Below are 14,044 nucleotides of genomic sequence, written 5' to 3'. Positions count from 1 at the left end.
ATCAATCATGTATTTTGAAGGGCTGATTGTAAAAAAAAAATCAAGAGTGCTGGGTATGCCTGAGGACTGTCTGGTATTCTCGTAGGTAAACAAACAATCTGTGCAAGGTCATTAGCTATTGCAAAGCCTCAGCATCTTAATCTGTTGGGGTCTGTGTAACTAGAAAACTGAAACCAGCTGACACAAAAGTTCAAATTGCCAAGAAATATTAACTCACTGCTAGGAACATTGGACAAGAGAAAGGCAAGTTTCAAAGAAAGGAAGTCAAAGTTTCAAGTGATTAGTGGAACTGGAAGATCGATAGAGGAAACAGATGAATTGGACAGAATAGGGTAGAGAGATTTTAGGCCAGAGAAGATTCCAAATTATCAAGTCTCTGATGTGGAATATCAGAGTGGACATATGCACAAGTACCACAGTTTAAGCTCAACGATTTGTACAGCAAAAATAATTAGGAGCAAATAACTGAGATGAGCAGTGGCTAAAGCAACTGATAATTAGGACTGTCAGAAAAAGTAAGTGGGCTTTGCAGGTTGTAAGGGGAAATGAATATCACCAAGACCACCTACATTTGTGAAAAGAATGAGGAAGTGCTTGGGAGGTTTAGATTATTTAACAGACAAAGTTTGGTCTGTTAGCTTGACTATTCATGATGCATTCAATAGATAAAGTAAAGGGATGGACATGCTGTATGAAGTAATGAAATTTTTGGATATGGCGCGTGCGCACACACACGGCAAGAATATGCCCAGCTTCTTGACATAGTCTCGACAATGACCCCCACTCCAAGTGCATTATAAAACCGTGAATCTGATGACTTCCACATGACATACTTCATAACAAGAGAGTTGGATGGTTGTACATCTAAATGGTGCTGACCAATGCACACTAGTGCAATCAGCAGTCCCCCAAGAACTGGTTGATAGCCCTCTATCCCCCTAAAAACTGTTTATGAGCCCATGAGCACTTCTGAGTTTGACATACTTATTCTACATAATTTTCTCTCTCTGTTATCTACATTTCACTCCTGCATTACTGCATTTACTTTTCTATTTCCCAATATGCACTCACATCCTATAACTGGAGTGTATCATCCATAATGTTTTGTAAAATAAATAAAAATTAGAGAGCAAACTATTTCATGTAATAATTCAAATTTAAAAGGAGCATTATCCAACTTTCCATAGCAGTAGGTCAACTCTCTAATAAGAAAACTGTTCTTGTTTAGACAAAGCTGTAAATAAAAAATTGCAACACAAAAAGTGATGTGGGGACTGTCATTTGCTCGTTATTCATATTTTAGAATACATATTAATCTGTTTAAAAACTACTCAAGTCTGTATGTATAATTAGGAAAAAGAAGACAAGGCCTACAGTCAGTAATCCCGAAACAGCAATTAGTACACAACAGATTTTGGTTAAGGGCCCATGAGGTGTGCCATTGCAGCATGGTAGGCTTTTATCTTTGGAGAACAGCAAGTTACTGCTATTTATTACTTTTCTCTAAGACTGAAAAAAAAACAAAAAAAAAAAAAAAACAGCATCATGGATACCAAAGTTACAGAACTACCATTCTTGACATTTTTTTGGGAAAAAAAAAAAAAAAAAAAAAAATATATATCTTACCTTCCTCTGGAAGTACTGCTCAAGCCAAATGCTTGGTCAGAATCCTGATTACGTCTAAAGAAAAAATTGCTTGCATTCATCATCTTTAACATCAAACTATAATCTGGAAGGGATATATATAAAAAAAAAAAAAAAAAAAAAAAAAAAAAAACACTGTTTACAGCAGCATTTCTCAAACTTCTTTTTCAGATCATAAAATATTAAATGAATAAATATATATATATTTTTTTACATGAAATTATAAAAATGTGCTTCAAAAAATAAGGGCAGATAAATATGAAAACAACCAGAAACCTACAATGCAGCACAAAACATTATTAAATAATATAATTAGGTACCATAAAAATCAGGAGGCATTTATTGCTAATTTTAATAACAGAAAATATAATAATACAGTGTCAAAGCATAAATCTTAATTTGATGGATGTGCTTGCATGGAACTGAATATATCATCAATGTCTGAGGATAAATAAAACAGAGCTATAATGCTCTGTGAGTTCTATATTTATGTTAATATATAGAAATAAAGAGGAATTTACCTCAATGCTGTTTTGTAGAATGCTTCACTACAACATTCTCCCAAATTTAATCAGATGTAAAATTATTTCTCAATGGCATCCTTCCCTCAAAGACATACGAATGGTCCAACTTATCCACGATCAATTGTCAAGATCTCCCAACTCGACCACCAACACATCAAACCACCATCACATAACCTCGAGAGTCAGAAGACATCTTGTCTAATAATAAAATCATTAAAACGGTTGCGGCATAAAAAGTTAATCTTTAAATTAGTTAAACAGTCAGGAACAGAAGTTATTCAAAATTGAGCTGAATTACTTTAGCTAATAGGAGATCTTGACCATTGATCGCAGATACGTCGGACCATTCATATGTCTGTGAGGGAAGGAAGCCATTGAGAAATAATTTTACATCTGATTAAATTTAGGAAGGTACTGTAGTTAAGCATACTACAAAAAAGCATTGAGGTAAATTCCTCTTTATTTCTATACATTATCAATGTCTGGAGTAAGATTGGTTAAAGTTTTTTTTTTTTTTTTTATGAAAACCAAAAACACGAGAGGTATTAGAACCTACAGTACTTAGTACCGTGCTTGGGTTGGAGGTTGAGAAGACGAAAGAAGATATTTGTTTGATATCAGAATTGAACTTCTGTAGACTAATTTTCAGGAAATACGTATTAAGGTTGTTCCAGAAAAACAGCAGTTGAATGAATAAACGAGGAAGATGAAAAGTTGGTTCTCTGAGTTTGAAGTTGGACAGTAAATGGATGTTGGCTGCACATGATTGGACTGTTTTGAAAGAGAGAGCGGGAATTATAGAAGCCAATTCAGAAGAGCAGCGTCCACAGAAGTACCTGAAGAAAAGGTATGCAACAGAAACAGTTCATCTATGAGACAAAAAATGGAGAGACTGTTAGAGATGAATCATTAATTAACCTAACTGCCCTCTTCTAAATAGAATCTAGAAGCCCGAGAGAGGCTTTGGGGGCACCACCCCAGATGTGGGAACAATATTCCATGGTAGGGTGGACTTGCAATTTGTACAGAATGAACAGCTGTTTGGAAGAAAAGTAACGCCAAGAGCGAAAGAGAAAACCATAAGATGGAAGCTTGTTTAGAAGACCTTTATGCCAAATACGATCGAAAGCCTTTGAGATGTCAAGAGCAACTGCTTGTGTTTCACCGAACTTTTACATTGAATTTGTCAATAAATGGGTAACATAGCCAGAATATCACCAGTGGATTGACACTGATGGAATCCATACTGGTAATCATTGATCAGACAGAAGGTTTCTAGGTAGTTTAAGAGTTGGCAGTTAACTGATTTCTCCATTACTTTAGAAAGAGTAGAAGTAATTGCAATGGGACGATAACTGGATGGGATGGATTTGTCACCCTTTTTTAGGAACTGGCTGGATATGAGCAAATTTCCAAGCAGAAGGAAAAACACCTTTGGAATAAGAAAGTGAAAAAAAGGAGGCAATGAACAGGAGTAAGTTCAGGAGCACAGGTTTTAAGAATAAGTGGAGAAATACCATCAGGACCAGGTGCTTTCTTAGCATCAAGATTCATCAAAATCCTTCTGACATCCTTTTGATGGAAGACCACAGGAGGAATTGAATGGAGCGTGTGGGGAATGGTAGGAGGTGTTTTACCAAGATCATTAATACATGGAAGAAAAATGGGATGCTAGCAGGTCAGCTTTATCCTTGGCTGAAGTGACATCAGAACCATCTGGTTTTGACAGAGGTGAGAGCAGAGATGGGCAAAAGTTGAGGCCAATAGCTTTGGCAAGAGAACAGAATGCTTGGCTACCATTAGGGCAAAAAGCAAGTTTTCTACTCTTAACCTGTTCACAATATAGTTTAGATTGATTAATAACTGCTTTACTATTATTGTGAGCTTTGGTGTAAGCAAAAAATTAAACTGAACAATTTGAAACAATCCAATTACGATAAGCAACATTCTTCTCTTGAACAGCCTTAGCACATTTACTGGAAAACCAAGGTTTAGATAAAGGTCAAGATTTTAAAGTGGAGTGTGGAATAAAGGATTCCATTCATACAAGAATAATTTCACTGACACAATCTGAGCAAATGTTGACATCAGAAATTTTGAAACGGTAATCCAACCAAGGAAAAGAAATCATGCAAGTTATCCCATTTTGCATGCTTGCTATGCCAAACAACACGAGGTTGGAAATAGCCTTGAGATAAAGGCTCGATTGGAGAAGAAAATCACCAAGTTGTGATCTGAGGTGCCTAAAGGACCACTCCTTGAGTGGTCCTTTAGGCACCTCATTGAGACTGTGTATTTAGAAGGGTTGTTTGTGAGAAAAAGATCAAGTGTTGGCTGTATGGTTAGGATTGTGCAGTATTCTGGTAGGTATATGAACAATCTGTGTGAGGTCATTAGTAATTGCAAAAGCCCCAGCATCTCAACTAGATGGGTCGGTGATTAAAACACGGAAGCCAGCTGGAGTTGTGAACATTAAAATTGCCAAGAAAAATTACCTCACTGTTAGGAAAGTTGGACTGGAGAAAGTCAAGTTGCAAAGAGTTCGAAGTGATTAATGGAGTTGGGAGAACGGTAAAGACAGCAGATGAATTTGACAGAATGAGGTAGATTTTAAGCCAGAGAAGATCAAAAAGAGGAGATTCCAAATTACCAAGTCTCTTACAGGAAATATCAGAATGGACATATGCACAAGTACCACCTTCGAGGCAAAAGGAATCATACAGCAAATAATTTGGGCAACTGAGATGAGCAGTGGTTGAATCAACCGATAACAGATTCTGGGAGAAAAAAGTACATGGGGGTTTGGCAGACTGTAAGTAGAAATGGACATCACTGAGACCACGCATATTTATGAAATGAACCAGGAAGTGTTTGAGGTGTACAAGGCCGTCAATGGTTTGAGAAAGCCCAATGCCGATGGGATTCTTCCCCTTGCTCAGATTACTCACCTAATGGGACATGAATTCAAATTGAGAAAAGACAATTGTGGAATAAATGTGCAGAAATTTGCCTTTAGCCAGCAGGTATTTGATTGCTGGAACAAACTTCCATCTGTTGTAGTGGGGGTCGATAACTGAAGTTCAAAGCAGAACTAGACAAACATTTGGAATGAATGGATGGGTGAAATGGGAAGGTTTTTTTTTTTTTTTTTTTTTTGGCTGATGCTGCATAAGTTTGCTTCCTTGCATCATATGCCTCTACTAATGCAAGTGTATTTATAGAACACAGCAAGGCACAGACTATAAAAACCACTGAACATTGCAGAGGATATGTTATTTTGTACCACATCACCAGGACTGCATCCCATAGATCTACATTATTCTGTGTTGAAGGATCCAAATTCCAGATCTGTTGATCCGTGTAATCTTAGAATGTTCTATGGGGTTCGTATTGAGTGAATTCAGCAGCTAAGATAGCACCTGGAAGTCACTTTCATGTGGTCACCAAACAATACCGGTAACACAGCAGGGGACATCCTGTTGGAACATGCCTGTACCAACCAAGAAGACAGCTGCCATGAGTGGATATACCTGATCAGTCACAATGCACAAGTAGCATTTATCATTCAGATTGCAGTCTAGGGGGTACAAGTGCTCCAAGGGATTCCCAAGAAAACATGCTCCACACCAAAACACTGTCACCACCTGCCTGTTTCTGCTGGAGCAGGACATCTGAATGATTACTCTACAATTTTCTGCCATACTCTATCTATTATCCACACAGCATACCTTGAAACACGATTCATTTCCAATGAATCGTTTTTTCAGGCATGCTGTGCGGATAATTGTGTATGAACTTTTTCCCAATAATCAATGGTCCAACAACACCATTCAGATACAAACTTTAGGTGTCATCGGTGATAGCCAGCCATAAGCATGGGTACCTCAATAGGTGCCTACTCCAGGGGAGCCCATGCAGAGCAAGTATTGTTAGATTATGGTCTTGGAAACACTGCATCACATCCTGTTTAAAGTCCATGGTCAGTCAGCTATTCCACTGCTTTCCAGCTATTGGCTCACAAGGTAGGACAGCCTACATTCACCACAACCATCAATGAGGCATGGGTGTCTGCCATTGACCCAGCGACTACTACTCTGTACAATAGCTATCCACCCTTGGAACACCTTAATTACAGCACACAAGATTCAGTTTCCATAATACTTCCACCTTTCGGCAGCTCCTTGTGCTCCTAGCTTTCCTAAACTGAGTTCCTAGTACTAATAGATTGAGCAGATGTAGCTCATCGCAAAGAACTGATTGAAACCAGAGTTTGGACTGTCTGATTTTTAATTATATTTATTTTTGTGAAATTTGATTATTTTCAATTATATCTGTTTTGGTCGTGGCAGTCTTTCCCTACCTGTAATTGGGCAAACAGGAGAGACAGTATATTAGAGTACTGCAAAATTATCTGTAAATGATGGCATGGTTGCCATAGGTTGGCTGGGACTGCCTTAATAAATAATACTTCCACCCTACAACCAGTACCGGACAATACTTCTTTTCTGAAGTCCGTCAGATCACATCCCTTGACAATGTTGATCAAGTACTTCATATGGACCACATACCACAAACCAGCAGTATAACATTTAATGGTTTGTCCCATGACATGTTTCACTAGGCAAGCAGAAATGGCAAAGTGCTGAAACAAGGGTGATTTTAATGTTTTGAATGAATGAAATATGATAGTGTTAACTGGTTCGGTTATAATTGGTGCTGTTCTTTGTTATTTGGTTTTTAGGAGCATTAACAACTAATGCCCCATTGCTCCGGGGATATGCAGTGGTCATTCCCTGACTTTTCTGCAACCTCCGTATTTGGTGGTCACGGGCTCTAACTCCGGTCTAATCAAAAAGCGTGTGCTTTGCACTGCTGCTCGTGCCAACCTGGCTACAGAGGCACCAATAATTGAAGCTGGCTCAGTTAATTTCTTTGTACTGTTCCTTCAATTATAACTGAATTAGGGTTCAATTTGAAAGTGTCTGCAATTCTGGCCAGACACAATAGGAGTGAGTACACGATGAGAGCCTTGTCAATCAATTCGGCCCTGGAGGAAATGTGCAAGGCTCAAGGGGTAAAATTTTTTTCAGCCTGGTCTGTGCTTGTTAACAGGAGAGACTGCTTCTACAGGGATGGGATACACTTAAATAGAAAGGGTGCAAGAATATTTGCTGATGCTATCGAGGAAGTGTTAGGTGGGTATAGGGGATATGTTAGCTTGAGGGGATTCACGGACTAAAAGGTTAAAAAAGTAGCTGCAGGCAGAGGTGAAGGTGATTCTTGCACTACTTTTATTAGAATAAGCAGCGACGTGAAGCGAGGGTTGGGGGTTTCAGGGACTGATAGCAGTCATCGTGAAACAGGTGGGTATATGGGATGTGTTAGGGTAACTAATAATAAGAATAGGTACACGAATACTTGCATTCAATGCTAGAAGTATAGTAAATAAATTTTAAGTGTTCGTCAAGACATCAAAGGCAGATATTGTTGGGATATTAGAGCCGTGGTGTCACACAGATATAAGGAATGCAGAACTGGATTTTGGGGAGTACAATATGTACAGAAAGGATAGACAGGATAGGAAGGGAGGAGGTGTCATGCTGTTAATTAAGAAAAACATAAAATCAAAAGAAGTGCACCCAGTTGATATAGATGAACAGTGCACTGTGTAGTCAGTTTGGTGTGACATAAGCACTGCGAAAGCAAAAATAAGAGTAGGAGTGTGTGTTATAGGCCTAATGACTCGAATGAGTACAATGAACAATTGTACAGAGAAATAGTGGGCTAGTAAATCAGAATGTCTTAATAATGGGGGATTTTAACTTCCCAGGTATTGACTGGAACTTGTGGGTTGGTTGGTCACACACACTAGTAAGACTTTTGTGGATTTATTGGATGATTGTTTTCTGCAGCAGCATGCTCGAGAAGAAACCAGAGAGGGTAATACTCTTGATCTAGTTATCAGCAGTTATCTCATTTGTGTATTAAGAATTTGCAGATAAAGGAACCATTAGGTGGCAATGACAGTGTAGTGATGTGGGATTTACTTAAAGATATAATTACAATCAGGGGTAAAGGAAGGGGGTTTTGCTTCTGTAAAGGTGACTATAGTGGTCTCAGACAGTTTTTTAATTCTGTACAGTGGGACCAAATGATGTTACCAACAGCAAATTAAGTGGGAAGCATTCAAGGAATTAATAGAGGAAGCTACTAAACGTTTCATACCTATTAAGAAATACTGTTCAAGGTTTAGGCCTAAATGTTTGTTTTTTTTTTTGGTAGTTGTTGGCGCATCGGCTTCTGTGGCCATAATGCACCTCCCAAAGTTTTTGCAGTACTTTGATCCAAGCCCGAGGCGGGATTCGAACCCGCGACCTTTGGGTTGCAAGGCAGGCACTTTACCCACCCGCCTAGCTCGGTCGGCCCTAAATGTTTGTAAAATGAACTAATGAGACTCGTGGCAGAGAAGAAAAATGTATGGGATGCATATAAATTATCAGGCGAAACAGAAGCCTATGATATATATATATAAGCCAGTCTGTAATCAAGTCACAAAGGAGGTTAGGCAGGCGAAGGCAGATTACGAGAAATCTTTAGCAAAGGATGCTCAGAAAAACAGCAATGATTTCTTTACTTCTATAAACTCTAAAAGGAAGGGGATGAATCTGATTTGTCCACGTGATATCGATGGTTCAACTGTTGATGATCTTGCTCAGATAGCAAACAAAGAATGAGTATTTTGCATCTACATTCAAACATGAGGAGTTAAGGTTTGAAAATGCCACAAAGGTTATCAAACTGTAACAGAGTGCTTAATGATTTTGTAACTGAGAACAAAGTGGGGGAGAAATTGTTGAAGTTAAACATAAGAAAGGCACCTGGGGTGGATGGGATCAATCCAGTTATATTAAAGGAGGCGGCAAAGCAACTAAGCAAACCCTTAGCCATAATTATGAGATCATCCTTGGACTCAGGGGAGGCCCCCACGACCAGGTGATGTGCAAATGTATCCCCAATTCACAAAGGGGGATCGAAGGGTGACACGAGGAATTACAGACCAGTTAGTTTAAATTCTGTTCCGGGTAAAATAATGGAGTCACTGGTCAAAGATGCATTGAAGGATCAACTAGACAAGACTGCAGCAATAATTCAGACACAGCATGGGTTTGTTAAGGGAAAGTCTTGTCTGACAAATTTGATAGGATATTTTGATGTGGTTACAAAGGAACTGGATGCAAAAAATAATTTTGATACTTGGATTTCAGGAAAGCTTTTGACGCTGTTGCGCATGGAAGACTACTGTACAGATTGGAGCAGAATGGTATTAAGGGCAAGTTGCTACAATGGATAAAAGGATGGTTGAATGGGAGAAGACAGGGTGGTAATCAATGGGTGATGCTCTTCTTGGTCTAATGTTATTAGTGGAGTCCCACAGGGTTCGGTGTTGGGTCCACTGTTTTGTATATTTATCAATGCAGGTATATATCAGGCCTAATGTCCAAGTTTGCAGATGTTTGCAGATGCTAATGTCCAAGGTTGGCAGGGTTGTTAATGACAGTAAAGACAGTACACTACTGCAACAGGATCTAGAAAAGTTAGGCAGATGGGCTTGAGAAGTGGCAACTAAAGTTTTACATTGACAAAGGCAAAGTACTGCATATGGGTAGCGGTAACCGAGAGAAACATACTAACTGTGTGGTACTACACTCAGGGAGGTGGAAAATGAAAAAGACATGAGTAATTGTGCAGTCAGATATGAAGTTTTCTGAGCAATGCATACAGGCTGCCAGGGAAGATCATGGGGTGTTGTCAATGATATTCAGGAATTTTGCTAGCAGGAAAAAGGAGGCGATTATCCCTCTGTATAAGACAATGGTCAGGCCACACCTTGAGTACTGCATGGGTACTTAGGGGCCTCATTTTAAGAAGGATGTAGATTTGCTTGAGCATGTACAGAGAAGGGCAACAAGATTGGTGAGGGGAATGAAGGGATCCTCTTACCAGGAGAGGCTTAAGTTCTGCAAATTGCAGCAGCTGGAGACTAGGCACCTGCGAGGTGAACTGATTGAGGTGTATAAGGCCTTCAATGGTTTGAGCACACTGAATTCTGATGGGATTCTTCCACTTATTCAGATTATGAACCTAAGGGGACATAAATTGAAATTGAGGAAGGACAGAGGTAGAACAGATGTGCAGAAAGTTGCCTTTAGCCAGCAGGTGGTTAACTGCTGGAACAAACTTCCATCTGTCATTTTGGAAATTGATAGGTTAAATAAATTTAAGGAGGAACTGGACAAATATTTAGAGGGGATTGTTCTGTAATTTTTTTTTTTTTTTTTTTTTTCCAGCTGATGCTGCATAAGCTCATATACTTGCTTTCTTGCATCACATGCCACTACTACGACTCCATCCCCCCCCAATTTTGTTCTTTAACATGCAACCTTCGGCCCTCAAATTCTGTATGCTTCTTGTATTCTTCCTTCTATCCAATATTTATAGTAATTCTGGCAATTTATGGAATGCCCACTACACCTAACATTGTTGTATTTCATATTTTTAAAATATTTATTTCTTTTATAACATATATTTCAATTTCCATAACCATTTTAAAAACTGTTTAAATAGAATATACAGTGTCTTTCATCAAGTAATGAAATTAATTTTGTTACCTGAAGAGTATTACGTGCATTTTTCAGCACTTTTAACCAATTGCCACGTCACTATCAGCAGCGTAAACTCTGACAGCAGGCTTTTCTATTTTTACCCTCTGCTCAACTCTGTAACAAACTTTCCCATTCTTACCTATATATATAAGATATGGCTATTAAATAACAAGACCCTTGCAATTAAATAAATAATGAAATATTTCATACCTTAAAGGTTAAATCCTTCAAAATAATTGCCTTGGGCACACACACTGTACTATACATTTTTAACAAGCACAAAAACTATTTCTGGAAGTCATCTTCTGTAAGCCCTTTTAACACTTGGTTGTTTTTTTTTTTTTTTTTTTCTGAATGTCTTCAACGGACTGAAAATGGGTTGCCTTAAGTACTATTCAGTTAAGGGAAGAAAAAAGTCAAAAGGAGCAAGGTCTGGCAAGTGGGTGCATGTTTACACAAGGATTTGTTTTTTTCCCAGAAATTGGTGAACAGCAAGCACATCGTGTGCTGAAGCATCCAACCATCCTCCCATAACTCAGGTCTCTTCCTTCAAATACTTTTACACATCCTTGAGACTGATTTAGCAGGACACGTTCAGCCAAAATAATTCCTTTAATATCAAAGAAAACAAGAAGCATACTTTTCATTTCTGATCTTGACATTCATTTTTTTTTGTCTGGTGGACTGTTTTGTCTTCCACTGCAAATAATTACAGTACTCAGAAAGTCTGGATCTTCAATTTTTTTTTCCAAAACATCTTCACAAAATTAGTCTTCTCACTTATCTTCATTCAAAATTTTTGGCATACACTTTTCTCATGTCTAAATTTTCAGTTAAAATTTAGTCTGTTTCTTTGTCCATACTGATTTCTGGTGTACAGATTCAAATGCTTAAACAATAATCACTTCTAATTAATGCCCTTACCCGGTCCACAACTTTAACAGTTTTCATGGTTGCCCTGGCTATTCATCATCTTCCACATTCTCTTTTCCTTCTAAAATCCTTTCATACCATTCAGACATGAAAGCTCTTGACAAAGTATCTTCCCCATAACTTTCAGTTAAAGCTTTTAGTTTTATAAAAATTTGCGGTTGATTTCTTGTTCCATTCTTTTGTCTGTCATTTTTCTGGCAAACTGCAAAAACAAAGTAATGAAACCCTGTCTTGCTGAAAAGCAAATGGGTGTGTTGGAACATGACTTGGCAGGCAACTAAGGAAAGGTTCAAAATCAACTGCTGTGTCTTTGCTTCACAGGTGGTTCTTGATGTGTAGTGGCTGTGCGTGCACAGTCTCATTATTTAATAGCACACCTTGTATACATTTATGAAGTTAAATCAAAATAAACGTTTATAGTGATGTGTTCAACTGATAATATGGGCAAATATGAACACTAAACTATTCATCATTAACAAATGTAAAACCTATATTTGACGAAGTGAGGTTAATCTTTACAAGCTGATTGATCGTTGCGAGTAGCAGTGACTGACATGCTTAGCCCGCTATGGCTAGTCTTAGGGTGTTTATCCGCCCCTTGCCGCTGTTTTAGAATCGTTAATTTAAAACAGCGACAAGGGGAAGATCCTAAGACTAACCATAGCGGGCTAAGCATGTCAGTCACTGCTACTCGCAACGATCGATAAAATGGGGTACCAGCTTGTAAAGATTAACCCAAAGGGATTTTAAACTCTACTCCCCGCCCATCTAACCTTTACTCCTCACTTAAATGTCATAATTCACACCTGTGACTTCACAACGACCTTTGATATATATATCTTACAAACACTAAATAAAACATAAAACTTAGGAGAAAGGATGAAAGTTATTTTTTTGGAACGATTACTACAGCTTAAGCGTATAGTTCTTTAAAGATGTCCGCCAAGGTTCTGGAAATAATGTCTACATTTTTAAAATGAACATCAGTGACACATATTTTTATAGCAGGGCACGTCTGCTATCAAATTTTAGAAAATGAACACAACGGTTATCAGTTACATTTGTAATTTCATCATATTATTTTTCAATTGTAAATGGAGGTACCACCCGGGAACTAGAACAACAATGGTGTCCCACATACGAATTCTCAAAACCCAGACTACTCACAAAGACTATAAACTTGGTCATGTGGCGACCGAATCGAGACTACTATAAATAAATAAATATTTTCTTTAAAATCAGATTCACGTATTATGATATACAATTCTCACTGTTCGACACAATATAACTTAACCATACCTTATTTCAAGAGAGAAATTGAATACCAAACACGACTAAACGATAAACCCATATAGCATAGTTCCAAACGATCGCTTATTTTTATCGGTTCTAGTTCAAAAAACTGCTGCTAGTCGTCCAACAATTGGCTCGATTAGCCAAATTAGTACTAGCTTCATTTATCTCCCCGTCGTCAGTCTTAATGAGAAATTTGTCCCCTGAATGAACTTAATGATGATGATAATAATAATAATAATAATAATAGGCTTAAGCACAAAATATGCAAAAATAGGATAATAAATATATGAATTCAACTGAACATTAAAAAAAAATTAACAATGTAAAATGCTTGAATAACTGAGTAAAGCAAGCCTTACTTCCCCAGGAGCTCACATCTGGTGAGTATGGGCTTGGCACACCTAGGGTTCTGAGCTGGATATCATCATTCTTCTCTTTCTTGGTGACTCCCTTCTACTTCTGACTCTCTCTCTCTCTCTCTCTCTCTCTCTCTCTCTCTCTCTCTCTCTCTCGGGGTAATTCAGAATTTTTTTTTTTTTTTGTCTAGAGCACATAAGCCTCAAGCTTCCTTGCACCTTAAGGTTAATAATTAGAACATACCACTGTAAGGGGTTACTTTAATCTCAAACCTTACCCTTCTTAAGATCAAAATATGTTTAAAATTTTTTACGTGGTGCACTACACTGTTAAGATATAGCCCATCAAGTATTGCAATATACTAAATGAAAAATAAATCTGGTTAGCAGAAGTAAATTAATAATATTACATACAACCCCAGGGACACACATCTGGTGAGTATGGGCTTGGCACACCCAGGATCCTGAGCTAGATATAATCATTCTTCTCTTTCTTGGTGATTCCTTTCTACTTCTGTCTGTCTCTCTCTCACTCTCACAGTAACTCGAGATTTTTTTTTTTGGCTGGTGCAGCATAAGCCTCAGGCTTCCTTGCACCATATGGCTAATAATAATAATAATAATAATA

At 38.0% G+C, this 14,044-nt stretch overlaps 1 protein-coding gene across 1 annotated transcript in view; it reads right to left on the bottom strand.

The window, feature by feature from the left end:
- Nucleotides 1–13,108, bottom strand: part of LOC150084294 (uncharacterized) — an 83,110-nt gene extending 70,002 nt beyond the window's left edge. The window contains exons 1-2 of the mRNA XM_090375970.1: nucleotides 13,064–13,108; nucleotides 1,627–1,729 (exon numbers count right to left, since the gene is read on the bottom strand). Of these exons, the coding sequence (XP_090232096.1) occupies nucleotides 1,627–1,718 (92 nt within the window). The 5' untranslated portion in view covers nucleotides 1,719–1,729; nucleotides 13,064–13,108. The remainder of the gene's footprint in view (nucleotides 1–1,626; nucleotides 1,730–13,063) is intronic.
- Between the last annotated feature and the right edge of the window lie 936 nt (nucleotides 13,109–14,044).

This window comes from Mastigoproctus giganteus, chromosome 6, assembly GCF_048544385.1.
Source record: "Mastigoproctus giganteus isolate SK-2022 chromosome 6, ASM4854438v1, whole genome shotgun sequence".
In the NCBI taxonomy this organism is placed as follows: Eukaryota; Metazoa; Arthropoda; class Arachnida; order Uropygi; family Thelyphonidae; genus Mastigoproctus; species Mastigoproctus giganteus.
This window is presented reverse-complemented; position numbering and strand designations above follow the sequence as displayed.